Source organism: Phyllostomus hastatus, unplaced genomic scaffold (genome assembly GCF_019186645.2).
Source record: "Phyllostomus hastatus isolate PE091 unplaced genomic scaffold, TTU_PhHast_1.1 phas_contig_198, whole genome shotgun sequence".
Classification (NCBI taxonomy): Eukaryota; Metazoa; Chordata; class Mammalia; order Chiroptera; family Phyllostomidae; genus Phyllostomus; species Phyllostomus hastatus.
The window spans coordinates 7868283-7887945 of NW_025333715.1; the positions used below are offsets into that span (position 1 = coordinate 7868283).

At 63.6% G+C, this 19663-nt stretch overlaps 1 protein-coding gene across 2 annotated transcripts in view; it reads left to right on the forward strand.

Annotated features, from left to right (window-relative positions):
* The first annotated feature begins 1313 nt into the window (after positions 1-1313).
* The window catches only part of TMPRSS6 (transmembrane serine protease 6), a 35252-nt gene continuing 16902 nt past the window's right edge, over positions 1314-19663 (forward strand). For both annotated transcript variants that reach the window (XR_006785242.1, XM_045835162.1), the window contains exons 1-9: positions 1314-1520; positions 6882-7078; positions 10979-11112; positions 12244-12311; positions 12882-13066; positions 13286-13327; positions 15174-15378; positions 18008-18144; positions 19456-19568. Coding sequence is in view for 1 of the 2 variants with exons in the window: in XM_045835162.1 (XP_045691118.1) it covers positions 6883-7078; positions 10979-11112; positions 12244-12311; positions 12882-13066; positions 13286-13327; positions 15174-15378; positions 18008-18144; positions 19456-19568 (1080 nt within the window). In the remaining variant the exon portion in view is untranslated. The remainder of the gene's footprint in view (positions 1521-6881; positions 7079-10978; positions 11113-12243; positions 12312-12881; positions 13067-13285; positions 13328-15173; positions 15379-18007; positions 18145-19455; positions 19569-19663) is intronic.

Genomic DNA, 19663 nt, shown 5'->3' on the forward strand with positions numbered 1-19663 from the left:
CAAGTGCCCCCCCCCCTTGTTTTGCTGCCACCCCGTGTCAGCCCCTTCCCTGGGCTGTGGCCGATGGATCGATCAATCGATGACCGGGCGGGTGACAAGTACAGAGGTCATTGATTGCGCAAGGTCCGCTTTTCAGACTGTCCTGCCGCACGGAGCTCAGGCCCAGACGCCTCTGTGCAGGACTCTCACTTCTGATGGACACAGCTCGGGACACATGGGGGCCCTGGCGGCCCCCGACATTTGCACTCAGCAGGCTCCTTCCAGAGCACACACAGGAGCATGCACACGCATGTGCGTGACACTGTGAGGTGCCACGTGGTAGGTGTTGCACAGGAGGCCTTCCTCACCTTCACCGGAAACTCCGTGCACACGCTGACTGGGCACACGCACACACCTGACACGTGCACCCACACATGCTGGGACCCACATGTCACAGCACACAGGGTCTCAGGTGTGCAGCGTCCTCACCGGGACAGACGCTGATCAGCCTGCACACACTCAGAAAACCCTGGTGCCCGACACGAGGTGTGGAGCCTGGGGGGTCAGACCCACCGCCCCTGCCCTCTACCGCAGCCTCGCCCGCTCGCATGCAATTCACATTTGTGATGAGTTTCAGCGTTCTACGTGCTGCCACTCTGGTGAATGCAGTGTTCCAGCAGCCCCACTGAAGAACAGGAAACCAAGCGGGCGGAATGAAGTTTAATGGTATGTTTTATTTAACCCAGGAGAGCTGACACGCAATCAATGCCAAACCGCCCTTTCTGAGGTGCTCTGCATTCCCCGTCCGCACGGGGTCTTCGCACCTGGTGTGTGTCTGAACTGCGCGGCACGTCCCAGTCCGGACGGGCTGCGTCCCAGCTGCTCGAGAGCCCCGTGGGGCCAGTGCCCCCGAGATGGGCAGCACGGCTCTATAGGATCAGGTAGAAATTTAAGTAATTGCCAGCTGAACAGGAAATAGCATCAAATCCCACTCCCTGCTCCGCTCGCTTCTCTCCCGTGCTTGGACCACGCGGGCCCCGCCTCCTCCTCTCTCTCCGGCCACCGGCTCCTCTGGTCTCACCTGTCCAGGTCTGGAGATCCGCGTGAGCCCCCGAGTGTACCATTCAGGCCCCTCAGCTTAGCCCTCAGGCCTTGCTGCCCCCATCTCATGCTCTAGGGGACCAGGGGCTGTAACCAGGCAGGAATGTCACCAGGCAACGGGCCTCGGGGGACAGCTCAGATCTCCTCCAGGGTGCGCGAGGGGCGGGGCGGGGCAGGGCGGGGCGGGGCGGGCACTGCCTGCCTCCAGCCTCTGGACTGTTTACCTGAGCGCCGGCACAGAGCAGGTCCTGAACGCACCAGCCGGCCCATGGAGCCTGGGGCCACAGGCCGCAGAGGACAAGGGCCAGACACCCGGGCCATGGTTCTGGGTCATTGATCCAGCCCCAGCTGGCCAGGTGGGGGCGGGGAGACCTTGGCCTGGAAAAACAGAAGCTGTGAGGTCTGCGTGGAGGCCCGGCATTCACTTGCCACTCCCAAAGGTAAGAAGGGGCCCCCAGGGGAGGGGACCAGGATCTGTGAATGACCCAGTGACAGTGTCCACGCTGAGAGCTGGGCCTGGCTCCCTGGAAGTCGAGCTGTCCACCCTGCTGTGAGGCCAGGTCTGCAGGGCCCCACGGGCCAGAGAGTGACCGTGAGAGCAGAAGGCGAGGGGCCCCCAGAGCTGGGGCTGGGGCAGGACAGGGCAGAGCGGAGCCAGGCCAGGGCCATGGGCAGCCCGGGGGCAGTGGGGGAGCTGCAGGTTCCAGGTGCTGGGACGCCTGGGCTCAGGTGGGGCTGGTGGATTCTGGGGCAGGGACAGGCAGAGGAGAGGCCTGATTTGCCGCTGAGCACCCCGCTTCTACTCTGCAGGACTGGACATGCTGCCTTCTCCATACCCCGGGCCCCCCACCCGGGCTGTACAGTGTGGAAGGCGGGCCCAGAGTCCCACAGTGCATTGAACAGGGGACCCTTCACTGCCAGGCTCAGAGTTTGGAGCCGGCTGTGTGTGTGTGTGTGTGTGTGTGTGTGTGCATGCAGCGTGTTCACAAGTGTTTATTGAAGTACGAGTGTGCATCTATGAATCCGTGCCATAGAGAGGGGGGTGTGTGTACCTCGGTTGCTCTGTGAGTCTGTGCACACCTGTGTGTGTGTGTGTGTGTAAGGGACACTCACCCATGCCCACATGCCAGGGACACACGGCCACAGCAGCTCAGAGCAGGGGATGGCACTCTAGGCCTGAGTGGCCCCCCTGGAAGGCCGTACGTAGATCAGAACCCCAGCTCTGCCCTGCCCTGCCCTCCCCGCTGAGTGACCCGGGGTGAGTAACTTCATCTCTCTCTGCCTCGGTTCCCCAGCCATTAGATAGAAGCAGCAAGGCCAGCACCCCAGGCTGCTGGAGGCTGAGGTGAACTGGGGTTTGTGGTGCTGCCCGGTACAGGGCTGGGGCTCAGCCTCCACTGGGAAGACCGAGGACCCGCCAATGGTCAGACGGGCAGGAGAGAGGGGAGCAGGTTTCAGGGTGGGGTCCAGGTACTCCAATCCAGGGACAGCCTCAGGCCTCTATGGCAACCAGGGTACACCCAGTCCTTCCTTCCAGGGGCTCACTGTCAGTGGGACAGAGAGAATGCCCCCCAAAGTAAACTGCTCATTGATAGAGATGGCCCAGGACGCTACAGAGGGGCATCTGCTTCTCCTGAGGCACTCTGGGAAGGCTTCCAGGAGGAGGTGAGAGCTGAGCTGAGGTGCGAAGGGGCCACCTAAGAGCTGGCCAGGTCAGGAGGTGGGCAGCCCAGGCAGAACGAAGGATGTGTGGGAAAGCTAGGGAGTAACGAGAACTTTCAGTGTTCAATAACCCATCTGCGCTACTCTCTGCCACATTCATTATGGGCATGGGTAACTGTGAAGTCCAATGTCACTGAGGTACGATGAGAAAAAGAAGGCACGGGGAGAAACGAGACAGCAGGCGTCGGCCCGGCCACAGGGGCACACAGCCCCTGGGAGCTGTATGGGAAGGAACCAGGGTCTCAGCATTCATTCGTTCAACTAAAATGACGGCGCACTGAGCTCTGCTCTGGGAGCACACAGCGACGAGCAGCTCACAGGTGGGGAGGGGGTTGGACACAGACACAGAAGCATCTCACTCGAGGTCGAGAAGTGCTGTGAGGAGAAATACTGCAGAGAGGGGCGTGGTCAGGGAAGGCCCCGGGAGGAAGAGGTAACATTTGAGCAAAGTCCTGAAGGCGGCCGAGGAGCAGGCCGTGAGGCGGAGTGAAGGAAAAGCATTTCGGCGGTGGGAACGGCAGGTGCGAAGGCCCTGAAGCGGCACGTACCTGATATGTTGATGGCTTGGCGAGGAGCGGGGTGGGGCTGCAGCAGAGGCAGGGAGGGAGAGGACAGGGGGACGAGCAAGGACCAAGTCCCGGTGGGCCCTGGTGGGCTGTGATTAGGGCATCGGCTCCGTTCTGGGTGGGTGGGAGCCACGCAAGGCTTGTGAGCAGGGCGTCCGGTGAAAAGACCTCCCCGGCAGCTGCGTGGTGCTTTGCTATGTGGGTCGCCAGACAGCTGGCTGTTATTGCAGCAGTCAAAGGGACCGACGATGTTGACCTAGATGATGGTGGGGGCCATGGAGGTACCGAGAAAGACCCGGGTCCTGGGAACATGTGGAGGGTAGAGCCACAGACTTTTCCGGTGGGCTGGGCCGCTGAAACAATGGGTGGTCACCGCATAATAGCGAAAGACAGGAACAGTGTGGTCATCGTCATAGCTGTAGTCGTCCCAGGCATCCACCTCCTGCTGGGCTGTCAGCCCCGAGAGGACGAGAACGGGGCCTCGTACTCACCAATGCGTCCCTTCCGTCCAGCACGGAGCCTGGCATCACACAGACGTGCTGGACAAGAATGGGGTGGCCCGGTCACTGCACGCAGGACCCCGAGGCCAGCACCACCATCCACGCACCAGCACCACCATCCACGCGCCAGCACCAACCCTCCCACGCGCCGCTCCCTGGAGGCAGCAAGATTAGGCGGGAGCAGAGCCCGGGAGTCTGGAGACCCGGGGCTCTGTGCGTTCACCCTTCCCACGAGGCAGTCGCTCACCTGGCGGGCCACGTGCTGGGTGCTGCAGGGAATGGGGCGCGGTGGGGGCGTGCATGGGGGGAGAAGACGCAGCCCACTGCCTTGTGCGGGACAGAGACAAAGCCAAAAGACAAGCATATGGTTGATCGGACCAAGGGCTGGCCAGGGGAGGAGGCTGCTCACTCCCCAGGGCCTGGGGGCCTGAGGCCAGGCCTTGGCGTCGCCTGTAAGGGTCCCCACGGTGCTCTATGCAGAGGGTGTGGCTGCACAGAGGTGGCATCCCCTGGGCCTGCAGATGATATGTGTGATGGAAGTTAGGGCCACAGCGGGGTGGGCAGCGGCTGGCCCGGGGAAGGCCTTGGTGTCTCAGGGCAGGGCTCGGGGATGGCTGGGAGGAGTCCGGTGCCGGCGTGGAGGATGTGCCACAGGAGAGGTGGGAGGCGGAGAGCCCAGGGAGAAGGCTGCCCCAGGGGTCCACGTGGGGGGTGACGGGGAGCCCAGGCGAACAGCCCCCCTCACCCCACCTTGGGGCTGTATCTAGTCTTGGGTGTTTACACAGCGGCTTTTCTGAAAGTGGGCTTTTCTGGGGCGTTCACAGTCCTCCCGGACAGAAAGGAGGGTGTTCGTTCACGAGGGAGGCAGCGTCCGCGGCGCGCAGGCCTGGCCGGGGGAAGGGGGAGAGGCAGGAGGAGGTCCGCTGAGCGTCTCACCCTGGGTGCTCCTCTTGCTGCCTCCCCTAACGGGCCTTTGACCTTCTCTGAGCCTCAGTTTCCCCCTCAGTACCCAGGTGATCTGTGAGGCGGTAGAGCGTAGGGGCCGGGGGGTTATTCTGTGGACAAACCATTTGGGTTTGCAGCCCGGCTCTGCTGCCAACCACCTGTGTGACTTTGGCCAAGCTGCTCAGCCTCTCTGTGCCTCAACTCTCTCATCTGTAAAATGGAAACAACAAGAGAACTTACCCCCACAGGGTCTGAGTAAGGCTGACACGAAACAGTGCATAGAAAGCACTGGACACAGTTGAAATAAGTGTCAGCTATTGTCATTTCTAGTGCCCCTGAGTCCCCAAGGTGCTGTGAGTCATTCCCAAATAGGTCCTTGGTGATCGGGAGTCCAGAGTAAAGTGGGTGTGGCCACCCCTGGGGGAGGGAGGGGCCCAGGCCTGAGAGAGGACGAGGACCTGGGCTGTCCCCGGGCTGTCCCTGCTCTGGCCACCCCGCTTTGCATTCAGGGACCGGCAGTTTCGCTCTGGGGGCGGGGGCTGCCCCACCCATTTTGGCATAGTTACCATCCTGGGGCTGACCCCGTGAAAGCCAGTGGGCCGGTCCCCTTGTCCAGATGTCCCCTCGTTGGGGGTGGAGGGGAGTTCCATGCCCACTTGAGAATCCCTCCCCCCCTTGCACCGGGTGGGAGCCACTCAAGAGGGGGGGTCACAGGGCCGGATGCCAGAAACCCTGGCCTGGGAGCCCTGCCCAGAGCAGTGGCCGGACGTGGGGAATCGGGAGAAGGCCAGGAGGAGTGTGGGCATCACTGAGGAGTCTCCTTTTGGGAAAACCCAAGACGCGGCCCAAAGGAGCCCCTACCCCCACACATCTGGGGATGCATTGCAAAGCCGCAGTGGCGTTTATGGACTCGAGAGGAGGAGGCTAGCTCCTCGGGGGTCCAGAACCCTGGTTCTGAAAGCCTGCCAGAGAAGCTGGATAATACTCGGCGTGTTTGGGGGCGGGGAGGGGCGGATGATGGGGCAGCACACCCGGGCCCTGAGAGCGATGGCAGTCAGTTATCACGTAATCATGCTTTGCTAATTAACAGCTCATTTACAGGGAGCATGCAGGGGTAGCCAAGGAGAAGGAGCAGGACATCCTGACACCTGGACGTGCCCCTTCCTCCCCTCCCCCCACTGACCTGCTGTGCCTCATTGGGCGAGTGGCTTAGCCTCTCAGGGGGGCTTCCGTTTTTCCGTCTGTCCAACGGGGCTGGTAGTGAGCGCTAGATGTCCAAGTCACACTGGGAAGAGGAGGCCAGGCCAGGAGAACCCTGGGCTGCGTTACCGCTGAAACACGCCGGGCCTCAGTGTCCTCCGTCCGGCGGGTCAGCACCTTGAAAGGCGGCTGGAGGTGTCAGCAGGACGATGCCCGTGCAGTGTCCGCACAGAGCGGGCCTGGGAAAGGACGCCTGGGGGTGGTGGTCCCCACATCCCTGGGTGGCCAGAGGGTTCAGTGAGGTGGTTCCTGTGAAATGTCTTCTGCAGACACTAAGTGAGCACTAGTGTTTGTCTCCTTCTCCGGCCCCGGAGAGGATTGGGGGGCTGGTGGGGAGACCACAGGGCCAGCGCTCTGTGAAGGGTGGGTCCCTGGCCCCGCCCAGCGCTGGCCGGGGGGCTTCCAGAGGGAAGGCTAAGTGAACTGACTGCGTGGGTATCTTGGGAAGCTCTGCCGTGGAGAACCAGGAGGAATGAAAAGCACCCCCCTGGACAAAGGGAAGCGGGGCCAGTGTCTGGACCCCAGGTTTGGACCCCACGTTTCTCAGCTCCGTCCGTGGGCACAGACTCCGGGGGGCAGGGTTCAGGTCCGGAAACCCCCACCTGTCCTCTGAACGCAGAGAGGCTGGTGCGGGGGCTCCATGAGCGAGCGGGCCCCGTGCCCACTTTCAATCACAGCTCCCTCCCTGGAGATAGGACCCGCCCACCGCAAGAGGCAGGTGGTCTTCCTTCCGAGCATCGTGGGCATACAGCAAAGGCTCCCTTGCAAATGCCAGGCCATTCTCAACCGAGGGCTGTCTCCCTGCTAGGATGCCCGCGGCGGAGGCCCCCCAGGCGGCTGGCGGGCAGGGCGACGGCGGCGACGGCGAGGAGGCGGAGCCGGAGGGGACGTTCAAGGACTCGGAGCACTCCAAGAGGAAAGCCCGGGACTACCTCCGCCTGGCGCCGCTGTGGCTGGCCCTGGTCGCGCTGGCTTCAGGGGCCTTCCTGCTCTGGTATTTCCTAGGTAAAGGCGTGGGCCCGCCTGGGAGAGGCACCCGGGAAGCACTGGGGGTGGCTGTGGGGGGCACAGCAGAGCAGACCAGGATTCCAAGTCAGCAGTGCCCAGCGGCCCACCTTGGGCAAGCACTTCCTCTCTCTGAGTGTCCTTTCCTGTCCTGTGGAGGAGAGCGGGGGAGGGGAGGAAGGGGAGCTTGCTGCACCTACGTTGTGGGTCCTGGGACCGAGGCCAAGTGCCGCCAGCTCTCACCAGCTAGGGAAGGAGTGCTCTCCCCGCACCCTGTTCTTGTGAACCAACACGCCAAAGGGGTATAAACATTGCCTCCCCTTGCCTGCAGCCCTCCAGGGCTGCCCCTGAGACTCTGAGCCAGCTGGCTCTGCAGGAGGAGGCCCAGTGGCACCCGTGGTTCCTGGCACCAATTAGTGCTCCTGTTCACTAGAGTGCCACTCGGGAGCTCCTCTAGGGTGGGGACCACAGCTCTGTCACCTCTGAGGCCCCAGGGCCAAGCATGGACGGGGGTGAAGGGGAGGAGGGCCACAGGGCTCAGGCATCCAGGGGGTGGTCCGCAGGCACAGAGGGCTTCTGTACATGTGGGATTCGGCACGCAGCGAAGGAGGGACCTGCGGTGTCCAGGGCAGGTGGCCAGAAGCCTCGCCCAGGTCCTGGATTTTGGCCTCCCTCTGTGGTATCACAGCCCTTAGTCAGCCCCCTGGAAGCAACTGGCCCACAGTCTGGGTCCATTTGTCCACCTTTTCATTCATTCATTCATTCATTCATTCAGTAAACACTCCTCAACACCCACTGTCTCTTTCTCTAAATCTGATGGGGACTGTATCGCTTTCCCTCCACTCTTGGCAATGGAAAATGATGGATGGATGCGCCAAGTCAGAGCGTGGCTGTGACAATGCTCCATGTACACGGTATAAGACTCCTTCATTCATTCAATCATTCGTTCCTGACCACCTCCTACACACCAGCTCTGTGCCAGGCTCTGAGGATAGCCCTGCCTTGCCGTAACGCGTGGCATGTGCCAAGACAGAGGAGGCCGAGGCCACCGGGGCGTACAGGAGGGACCGGTGATCAGAGACTTCCCACCAGACACTCTGCAGAAGCTAGTGTTCTTGCTGGCTGACTCTCATGGTGGAACTTCAGGTCCACGGGAAGGGACCAGGGGCGGGGGCCACTCTGGGGCAGTCATGGGGAGGTCAGCCTAGGCCCAGCTCAGCTCCAGAGGGGTCAGGGTGTGCGGGTCGTTGGAACCAGCCGCTGGACAGACATTACTAGGAAGCCCAGGTGGGAGGTGAGTCTGCCCGCCACGGCCCAGAGCAGGTGGCTGCTCTGCTCAGAGCCAAGCACCATGGGCAGGGCGTAACGCTGTGTGCATTTTACCACCGGCAGGAAGCCAGCGCCCCAGTGCACGGGGCTGCCGAGGCCCTTTCAGGCTGCGGGGTAATTAGTCCTCAGGGTAAACCACAGAGCACCAGGCTGCAGGGCCGGGAGCTCGCCTGCCAACTGTCTGTCTTTGCAGATGAGTCTAACTTCTCCTGATTGTGCTCCGGCAGTAAACCACCCTCCCCCCGCAGAGGGGGTGCTCCGCTCCCCCCCCCCCGGGGTTAGTGCCTCCCAGCCTCAGCTGGGGGGAGCCAGGTCTGCCCTGCAGAGGGTTTAGGGTACAGGAGGCACCTCAGGGGGTATGTGAGCTGTTCCTTCTGCCCGGCCAGGCTGTGCTCCAGGGACTGGGCGCTGGGTGAGGGGACAGATCAGGGGTGCACCCTGCTGATCCCGAGCAGGATAAGCCCGGAGTGAGTGTGGCCTGACCCAGAAAGGGACAGGAGAGGGGAGGGCACAGAGCGGCTTCCCCAGGCAGATGGGCCCTGTCCCTCACGCTGTCCACCTGTCCTTCCCTGGTTTTTCCCCCTCTCCTGCTCTCTGGGTGACCAGTTTATGCTTTCCTCTCAACCCCCCTACACCCCTACCCACTTTGCCACCAGTTTTGTTTTAAAGATTTTATTTATTTTTAGACAGGGAAGGGAGGGAGAAAGAGAGAGAGAGAAACATCAATGTGCGGTTGCTGGGGGCCGTGGTCTGCAACCCAGGCATGTGCCCTGACTGGGAATCGAACCTGCGACACTTTGGTTTGCAGCCCGCGCTCAATCCACTGAGCTACGCCAGCCAGGTTTGCCAATGGTTTTAATCAGCAAATGAACCCAGTCAAGAGAAAAGCCCCCCAGAAGCCCCCTCAGCTGTACCCATGTGCTCTGCCCCCCTGCCTGTCCCCAGGCTGAGCCAGGGCTGCCTGTTCCAAAGCCAGCCCCTCTGGCTCCCCCAAGGGGGCGGGGCTCCAGCAGGGCCCCTCCCGTTCGCCAGCACACCCGGTCACCTCCCAACCCAGCTGGGCTCTGACCACTGCTCACCCTCTCCGCCACCGCCACGGCGCAGCCCGGTCCAGGCCACGTGGCCTCTCACCCGCACCGCTCGCCCGGGTCTCTCTCGCCTGAGTCGCTTCCTGCAGGTCTCCCAGCTTCTGCCCTGGCCTCCTTAGAGCCGGCTCTCCACACAGGAGCAAGTTAAATCATCCAGCTCCTCTGCTTAAATTCCCTGTGGCTCCCGTCTCCCTGGGCGGAGTGAAACCAAAGTCCAGGCCCCTCTCATCTCCTCCTGCTTCCCCTCACCCGCTCTGCGGCTCCTCCCACGCAGCAGACGGCCCCTGCCCAGGGCCTCTGCACGTGCAGTTCGGGTGTCTGGGACCGGGGGCCCTGCCTGCAGATGCACGTCCACGGGGCTGGCACTGCCCCCCTCTCCTCTGGTCTCCCCACGGCCGCCCGCCCCCGGCCCCCGGCGCCCACTCACACCTCTAACGTGTCGCGTACCACATTTGCCGCTAGATTGCAAAGTCTTGAGCGCAGGGGATTATTTTCTTGATTGTTTTGTCCACTGTGGTACTGGGATGTTCCCCGCTGCTCCAGGCCAGCCCTTGTGCACAGTAGGTCGTCCCTCAGTGTGAGTTGAGAGAATGAACAAATGAATAGATGGAGGTGTGAACCCAGGGCTCGGGGTCTCTTCTCTCACGTCAGCCGAAGGGGTCTTTGCAGAATAAAAAAAGTCTGACGGTTTCATCCCGCTTTTCACCCTTTCGTGGCGCCCCTCGCTCGGCCAGTGAAGGCGGAAACCCGTCCCTGCTCCCGGCACAGCCCCTGGGCGCCCGGTCTGCTGGTCGCGGCCCCGCAGGTGTCAGCCCCCTCCTTGCCTTGGTGCCTCTGCCTCAGGGCCTTCGCCCACGGGATTCCTCCCGCCCGGAGAGGACTTTCTCCCTCCCTGCCTCCCTCCCTTCTTCCCGACTACGCCCCGGTCCTCCTGTCTCAGCTGCAGGGCCGCCCCGACCCGGGCCGGGCTGCTGTGTCACGGCCCCTTGTAGCTCTGCGTGCCTCTCCTCCAAGGCTCTTAGCCCCTGTCTGACCCCCACTGTCTGCTCCTCGTGGGGAGACACACCTGTCGTGGTTCTCCAGTGTCCTCCACGGGGTGGGTGCCAGCTGGACAGCGTGGCGAGTGGAAGGATGGATAGAGGTGGTAACCCAGGAACTTGACCTGGGCCCGTGGGGTTTCCTGGCCTTTAGGTCATCCATGTCCTGGACTGACCGCGGCATCAGCTTCTGACGGGGAGCCCTTGGGACATCAGGCATCTGTGGGCCTGTCTCCTCCCTGGCACCTGGGGCCAGTTTGTTGCTAAGTAAACTTTGGAGGGTGATGCTGACAATGGCAAAGGTGAAGAATGAAGTCGGTGCCTTGGAGGCCCAGGATGTAGGAGGCCGAGCTAAGGGTGGGGGGGGAGGGGAGAGGACGCGGCAGAGGCAGGCCCCTTCCCCGCCACGCCCGGGTTAACCCGCTGGTCTCTCCCTCCCTGGGCAGGGCACAGGGCCGAGGGCACCGTCAGCCAGGTGTACTCAGGCAGCCTCCGCGTGCTCAACCGCCACTTCTCCCAGGACCTCGCCCACCGGGAGTCCAGTGCCTTCCGCAGCGAGACCGCCAAAGCCCAGGAGATGGTAGGAAGGATCGGGAGGGTGGGAGGGAAGGAACGTGGAGTGGGCGGGGGGGGGGGATGGAGAGGGAGGGGCCTCATCGTGTCACACCCATTGGTCGGTCGCCCGGAGCACTCGCCGGGGGAGGGGCCCGTTCTGGGCACTGCGGAAGGGGACCGACAGGGTGGTGGGAGGGAAAATGGACTCTGGCATCAAATGCACTTGGGTTAAGTCCTGATCGTGCCACTGACAAAGAACGTGACCTTGGGGAATTAGGGCAGTACGAGGGAGCTGTCAGGGCCCACCCACCTCCCCTCCCCTCTCGGGCAATGGCTCCCCGCATTGCGGGTGGTCTTCCACTGCCAGCACCTCCTCTGTCGGGGCTCTCTGGTCGCAGGTCGCAGGTCACAGGTCGCAGGGCCACACCTGCCCAACGAGGCAGGGGAGTGCTGAGAGTTATTCCCAGGAGCAACCCTCAGCCACGGGAAACGAAGCAGGAGGATAAACACCCCAGAGACCCTGGCCCTTGGTGGGGGCAGTTCTGAGGATGCCGCCTCTGTCTCCCAGAGCTGCCTCAGTGGCCCACAGCCCCACCCCCCACTGGTCTTCCCCAGAATCATTTCCACATGAACCACTTGCCTCACGCCCTTGACCTGGCCTGCTCCCGGGGGACCCACCCAGGGCTCTTCTTCCTCCTCTGGGAAGCACGCTGGTGGTGGCAGACCTGTCTGTGCGGTCGCCGTGGGGGTGACAGGCTGCTCCGAGTGCTCACGACATCCACCCCGCCGTCCTTCCTGTCGCCGGCACTGTGGTTGGACCTGTGGGAAGCCCAGCCAGCTGCGCCCTGTGGCTGGTGCCTGGGGGCGAGGAGGGGACTCGGGAGCCACAGGGGCTCCTCAGAGTCAAGTGGCATTTGACAAGGGGGACAGAGGCCGTGGGTGGTCTGATGGAGGCCAGAGCTGATGGAGGGGGCAGGGGCGGTGCTGAGTGTAGGAGGAGGGGAAAAGTGGAAGGGGTGCGAGGTGGCCAGGCGTGGCCCCCGCCCGCCCGCTGAGTGACCACAGGCAGGGCTGCCTGGAGGGGAAAAGGGCGTCTCCAGGTCGGAGGGACTCCCGCAGGGGGTCCCAATGGGGCTGTTGTTTCCCCCCCTTTTAGCTCAAGGCCCTCATCGCCAGCACCAGCCTGGGCACTTACTACAACTCCAGCTCCGTCTACTCCTTCGGGTGAGTCCCCGCCCTTCCCGCCCCGCCCCTGCTAGAACCGTGACCTCAAAGAAGGGAGGGGAGTTGACTGATGCCATGCCCTTGTTTTTAAAAATGGGGAAACTGAGGCATGGGGAGGCAGTTTGGCTTCCTGTGCGTGACCCTCCTTCAGGCACTGGGTTTCCTCATCTCCGGAGGGGACGCAGAGGTGTAGTAGGGGTCACCTGGACAGGCGCCACGCTGTGCTTGCCAAGGGCCCGGCCGGTAGTAAATGGGGCCCCAGTGGGGGTGTGAGCGGGGCTGGGGGGTGGTCCAGCCCTTCCACTCACGTCTGGTTCTGCCAGTTTTGATGTGGTCTATGGTGTATACCCTGACCTCCTGCGCCTCAGTTTCCTCACCTGCAAAGCAGGGATGAGGCCAGCGCCTGCCTAGAGGCGATTAGGAGGCTGCCCTGGGAAGGTGGAGAGCAGTGCCTGGGAGGGAGGAAGCGCTCAGCACGTGTGAGCCGCAGGAGCGGGGGCGGGGGGGGCTAGGTAGGGAGGCAGCAGGGCCCTTCCCCAGCCCCTCTCACTCCTGCCCCTCGCCTCTCAGGGAGGGACCCCTCACCTGCTTCTTCTGGTTCATCCTCCAAATCCCCGAGCACCACCGGCTGCTGCTGAGGCCCGAAGTGGTGCGGGCAATGCTGGCGGAGGAGCTGCTGTCCACAGCCAACGGCTCCGCCCCTGCTCCCTACAGGGCGGAGTACGAGCCGGACCCCGAGGGCCTGGTGATCCTGGGTCAGTACCGGGGAGGGGGGCGCGGGAGGCCGGGACGCTCTCAGGGTGGACCCCCCACCCTCCCCCCGCCCCGGGGCCCCGGGGAGCCAGGACTGGGGCGGGGGCCGGGGGAGGGAGGGCCGGCACTCAGGACAAACGGCAGGCAGGCTGGCTCCGATGGCCTCTTCTGCTTTTGTTTCCATTTTATTTATTTATTATTTGTTCATTTCCTTTTAACAGAAGCCAGCGTAAAAGACATAGTTGCACTGAACTCCACGCTGGGTACGCTCCTTTTGTTTCTCCACTTTCCGGCCGGTGTTTCTCTTGGCTCGGTCAAGCATCCGGGGGCCGCGCGGCTGTTCCGGCGGGCCCAGGGGGCCCTGGCCCACGGCCCCCCGGGGTGCCTGTGGTGATGGACCTGGTGGGGGTCCCAGGCAAGGTTGTGGGGGACAGGAGGAGGCGTTGTGCATGCGTGAACAAGTGTGTGTGGCCATGCACACAAGCGTGTAGGTGTTGCCTGTGTGGGGTGTGAGAGTGTGAGTCTGCTTTTCCATCACTGAGCTCAATTTGCCCTCAAGCCCCGGTTTGCGCAGATAGTTGAAAATAGTCGTGCTAATTCAAGGGGTATCAGTCATCTCGGGTTTCAGACTTGGTCTTCTGGAGATGTTTCACATTCAAGGATACTCCCTCCACCTTCTCCTTCCCTTTCTCAGACCGCCAAGCTAGTCTGCCCTCTGCCCTCTGCCCTCACGCACCCCCGTGCCATATTGCTAGAGTCCCTTGATTTGTCCCAAGAAGCTCCACTGCCCCCCCGCTGAGCCCTGGGCAGCCCAGCACCGGCAGGGCCACCGCGCTGCCCCAGGCCAGGGGCGCTTCACCTCTCAGTCTGTGTGACTGGCGACTCCCGGGCTGCACAGGGCGCGACCTGGGCCCCTGGGCCCTGGGGTCCTGAGCCCGAGCCCCTGAATTCTCAGGTCCCTCCTGTAGTCTCATAGTTTCTGCCCAGAGCTGAGGACGGGCCGTGACCTCACTGCCCGGTCCATGTGGGAGGCGGAGCTTAAACCCCAGGTGCACCTCCGCGGACCTCCCGTCCTCCCATCTGGCGGGCCCAGTGTCCCCCTCCTCGGTGGACGGAGGTAACGGGGTCCAAGCGCCACTTTCAGACGGTTCACATGGCGATTCTCACACACAGATGCAGTGACACAAGGCAGAGGTTTGTTTCACCCCGCAGTGAGGGGGGCAGTAGGGCAGAAACGCCGTGTCCGAGGGATGCACGGGACACGGGCCTGCCTGTCGCCTGTCTGTCGTCAGCTTGTCTTCTAGTAGCTGCCATCTGTCCGGCCTATCAATCAATCATCTATCATCTATCTGTAATATTATCTATATATCATCTGCCGTCTGTCTGCCTCCCCATCATCGATCTATTATTTGTCTGTAATGTATTATCTACCGTCTGTCTATCCTGTCTGTCTCTCCATCCACCCACCCGCCTTACGCGGCATCAGTGCACCCGTAGCCCTTGGGTGTGGGCTGCCCTTGCCTGTGCCCGGTGTCCGTGAGTCCCCAGATTTCTCTGCGGTTACCCTCATCTGGTTCCACGAGCGGCGGGAGGCCCACCCTCTGGGAACACGGTGTCTGAGGGGCCAAGGATGACAATGAAAGCCCTTTAAACAGGGCTTGTGAGCATTTCCTCCGAGCCAGGCCCCCCGCCTGCGGAGGGGACAACGGGGGACCGCGCCCTCACCCTGCCCCCGGAGGAGCCCAGAGCCCCTGAGGGTGGCAGACTGGAGCAGGCTCGCACCCCCCCAGAAGTGCCAGCCTAGACCAGAGGGAGGCCCCAGGGCGGTGTGGAGTGGGGAGTCATCCCGCCCTGGGGGCAGGGCCTCCAGCCCAAAGCAGAGGTGGGGGCGTGCCTCTAGCAAAAAGAAGGAGCTGTTCCTGGCTGGGGGGTCCTGGGAGCCTCCCCGGAGGAGGGGCGGCAGACCTGGGCGCGGGGCACAGGCAGGAATCTGCCAGGGTGAGGTGGGGACAGGGCACCCCCGCCCCGGTGAGGACCTGCAGGGCTGGCTCCCCAGGTCTCTTCCCCCGGCCCGTAGAGGTCACAGAGCCGGCCCCTCTCCCCCTCCAGGCTGCTACCGCTACAGCTACGTGGGCCGGGGCCAGGTCCTCCGGCTCAAGGGGCCCGACTACTCGGTGTCCAGCTGCCTGTGGCACCTGCAGGGCCCCGAGGGGCTCATGCTCAAACTCCGGCTTGAGTGGACACTGGCCGACTGCCGGGACCGGCTGGCCATGTACGACGTGGCGGGGCCCCTGGAGAGAAGGCTCATCACTTCGTGAGTCCCGGGGAAGGCCGGGGGTGGGGGCGGAGGTCGGGGGGTGGGGGGGTAGGAAGGAAGCGGTGGTGTGGGTCAGAGGTCACACCAAGCCTTCCAAGACCAGGGGCTGAGTGACCTCAGGTTCACTATCTGGGAGACGGTGAGTCTAGCCCAGAGGGAGAGGGGGAGGGGAGGCTGGAGATGGCTGTGGACTGTGGGCAGTCCCCTCCTCCGTCCATCTGCCCCATGCGTAATGAAACGGCTGTACTAGAGGACCCCCAAGATCAGCTCTGGGAGGCCACACAGCTGGTCAGAAGAGCGCTTCAGCATCTGGCAGCCCCGACCTCCAACTCCCACTCGGCGGCTTCCCAGCTCTGAGCCCTGAGGCGAGTCCCTCTGCCTCCCCGAGCCTCAGTTTCCTCACCTGCAAAATGGGTGCACAATCAGGCTTGCCTTGCAGGGCAGTTGTGAGGGGGCAAAGCCACGGGGACACTGAGCGCCAGCAGCAATGTAAGCTTTAGCGCTTGGGAAGCGGGCACTGCCCACGCGTTCTTGAGCACAGGAATGGGGCTTGGGGACACGGGTGTGCTGTGGAGTGCAGAAGTGACCAGGTCGGAGGGCAGGTGGACGCGGGGCGGGGAGACCACAAAAGGGCTGGAGATGGCTTCGGTGGCCGGGAGTCTGGTCACCTCCCCACAGGACAGCAGGTGGGGGAGGACCGGAGGGCCCCAGGCTGCTGCCTTGTCCCTCCTGCCTGGGCCGGGCCAGCGGCCAGGTGGGGCGGGGGTGGGGCCTGCGCTCAGATCAAAAGCCGTGCTCGAGGAGGGCCTGTGAAGCTCCTCCCCAGCTCCCGCCCCAGGGCCTCTGAGTCTCCAGGCTCCTGGGGGCACAGAGGACACGCTGGCACCCGCCCCTGCTGCCCCGCCACGCCGTGACCTTCATCTCGGGGTGCGTGGGCCGGGTTCCTGGAGGGCTCTGGGAAACGCAGAGGAGCCAGATGGTATCTGGTGTTCAGGAGGGCAGAGACTCTGGTGAACTTCCCCTGGGGCTTCTCTGCGTGGCCCCCCCACCCCGCCCCCTGCTGTCGGCGGGGCCGGCCGCGGGGCTCAGTGCCGTCCCTGCTCCCTGTGGCACCCGGGCAGGCGACGCCCTCCACCTCAGACCCAAGGAGAGGGGCTAAAATGACTGTCAAGCTCGGGGGTGTCCTGCAACCTGCAACCTGCAACCTGCAACCTCCAACAAGCATGAGAGGGAACTCTAGGGGTGACAGGAAGACAGGGCAGACCCTCGCCCGTTTCCACCTCCTGGCTTGTTTTCGTGTGGGGGCGTGGTAGCTGCAGCCCAGCTCTGCTGCTAGGTAAACAGAGGAAAATAAAAGGAACCCCCAACATTGAAAGTGGCGGCCCCCGTTGCATGGGACCTCCAGGTTCCTCTCAACCCTGCTGCCTCGTCTCCCACTTTCTAGGGGGGGAGGAGCCAGTGAGGGCGAGGAGGGCATGGCGTGTGGGAGGGTGGGGGCCACCCAGCGGCGAGAACAAAGCAGGAGCAATGAGGAACGGGGGCGGGGGGGGGGGACCTCTGCGACCTCCCTCCCTGACTAGAGCCGAGGCCCCCCAGGCCAGACCCCCTTCCCGGGACTGTCCGGGGAGCTGCCTTGGGATCACTCACGCCGCTCTGGCATCCGAGGCTGCGCTTGGATCTCACACACGCCCTTGCGGACGTGCCCCGGTGCCCCCATCGGCACCCGTCCCCTCCGGTCAAGTCCACGGCCAGCACGTGGGAGGCAGGCAGTACCTTGCAGCTAGATGGTGGCATGGCCACTCTGGGGGGCAGGGTTATTAGCTGGGACCTGGTCTGCCAATCAGCGATGGCTCGGAGGATCCTGTCGGAGATGAGTGGTAAGAGGTGGGGGGACCTGGGGGGAGCTGAGAGCACCCCTGCTTGAGATGGCAAACCAGGGGGCACCGACTGGGAGGGGACACCAGGTGCTGTCACAGACAGGGCCCAGCACGCCACTCCCTCTGCTGTGGACCTGCCGTGGGGCCTCGGCACGGTGCTGAGTCTCAGGGTCCCCGCCTAGAAACCAAGCAGTTGGCTTGGACGGTCTCCTGACAGCCTATGCAGGGCCGACGTTCCAGACCGCGAAGAGTCTAGACTCCTCAGATGCCATGGTCTGTTCTGTGCATCCAGGCACGAAGCTCTGAGCGGGATCCTGGGGCGCCCCGGGGGTCACCAGACCGTGCCCCTGCTTCCTCTCTGCCCCAGCCCAGAGCAAGACCGGGGGTCAGGGTGCGGCCAGCTAGAAAATGGGGTCCCCACAGGATCCTGTTTGCCCTTCCTTTGGGCACAGGCCACATGCTCAGAGGCCATGGGGACCCCGAGGGGTAGAGCAGACTCTGGGGGGCGGGACTCAGCTGGCACCGTGGAGTACAAGCTCTCAGCAGCTGAGCGCTCTTGGCCTTTCTCAGTGGAGATGTGGGCTGACCCTTCCGGGGCCCCATCCGTCCCCGGGCCAGAGAGGGTCAGCACGTTGGGTGAACACACGGCAGCCGGGCTGCACACCCAGCTGCACAGACCCCCAGCTGACCCTCCTCGGCTCCCCCGACACCTTCCGGCTTGCCCTCCCCACCTCCCTCTGCCCCCGCAGGGTCTACGGCTGCAGCCGCCAGGAGCCCGTGGTGGAGGTGCTGGCGTCGGGCGCCGTCATGGCGGTGGTCTGGAAGAAGGGCCTGCACAGCTACTACGACCCCTTCGTGCTCTCGGTGCAGCCCGTGGCCTTCCAGGGTGAGGGCCGCGGCCCTGGGCGGGGGGCGTGAGGGGCAGAGACTGAGGGCGCACCCCTGGGCGAGCCCTGCACCTTCTTGGCTCCAGTTGGTGTGGGATCAGGGAGAGGGAAGGTTCTGGAAGAGCGGCTGCTCTCCACCCTGCTTTCCACACACGCCCCAGCCCCCCCCCACTCTGTGCTCAGCCACCTCCCTCCCCTTCTCCGCGCTCCTGGGATGCCTCCCGAGTCCTCCTCATTCTCTCCCTGCCTTGCGATTTTCTTCCCTGAGTTCACCGTCTGGCCTCCCTCCTCTCCTCCTCTCCTCGCCCTGGCTCTGTCTCTCCTCGGCCCTCTGGTCCCTCTTCCCTTTGTGCCCACCCCAAGGACCTGAGATTCACCTCCAGACAAGCGTCTCACACCCATGGTGTCCCCAGAAATCTCTCAGGAGCTGGGGGAGGCTCTCCCCAGGCTGCCCATGGCCCCTCCGCAGTCACCCTCTCCCAGGAGAAGCACACTTACCCTTCCCTCCTGCTAGCTGTCCTGGGCGTGGCCACAGCCGTGCCTCCGGGCAGGCACAGCAACCCGGCAGGTTCCAGAGCTCTGGGTGGAGAGGGCTGTACACAGCAGCTGCTTGCCCCTCCTGCCGCCCCCAACTCATTTCCTCTCCCTCTCCTGGGGCTGACCCCCTCGGCCTCCTGGCAGTGGCCCAGGGCCCCAGGTGACCCCGTTGGGGTGCTGGCTGCCCTCTGGGGGCCCCTGGGATTAAGGAGGGGCCAGAGCTGGCTCAGATCCCATGGGAGAGTCTGACACAGTTTTAGGGGAAAGGGAACAAGGGGCTGTGGGGACCTTGACTCCGTGGAGAGGGATCAGGACAGCAGGGGACACTCCAGCTCCTGAACCCGAACCCTCTTGCTGGGGGACTTCTGCTAAGTCCCTCCTCTTTCCTCTGAACTTCGTCTTTGCAAAGGCCCCGATTGTTCCCCCCCCAGGCCTGTGACTGAAGCTCCCGCAGCTGCGAGTCCACTCAGTAACCGGCCCGGTGCCGCACGGCACACGTCAAAGCTCACCCTTGCTGAGCCCTTCCCACAGGCCGGGCCGCCTGCGTGTTTCATGTCTGTTTCATTCTCTGAACTGCCCTCTGGGCTATGTACCGTTGCCGTCCCTGTTTTGCAGAGGTGGTGCCTGAGGCTCAAGATCACACGGTCACACTCACACACTAGGCTTACTGTTTAGGGCCAGGGACGTGGTGGGGTGCAGCTGCCCCCCACCTGCTGGGAGGAGCAGTGGGACTCGGCTGAGGGACCCTGTGTGACCACCGTTCTCTGAACCAGCCTGCGAGGTGAACCTGACCCTGGAGGGCCGGCTGGAGACACAGGGCGTCCTCAGCACACCGTACTTCCCCAGCTACTACTCACCCAGCACCCACTGCTCCTGGCACCTCAAGGTGAGCCCCGTGCCCTGCCTGCCTCCCGGCTGAGAGCCCGGGGCACTCCAAGGTCCTCCGGGGGCCCTGGCTGGGAGGGGCCCCCTGTCCTGCCT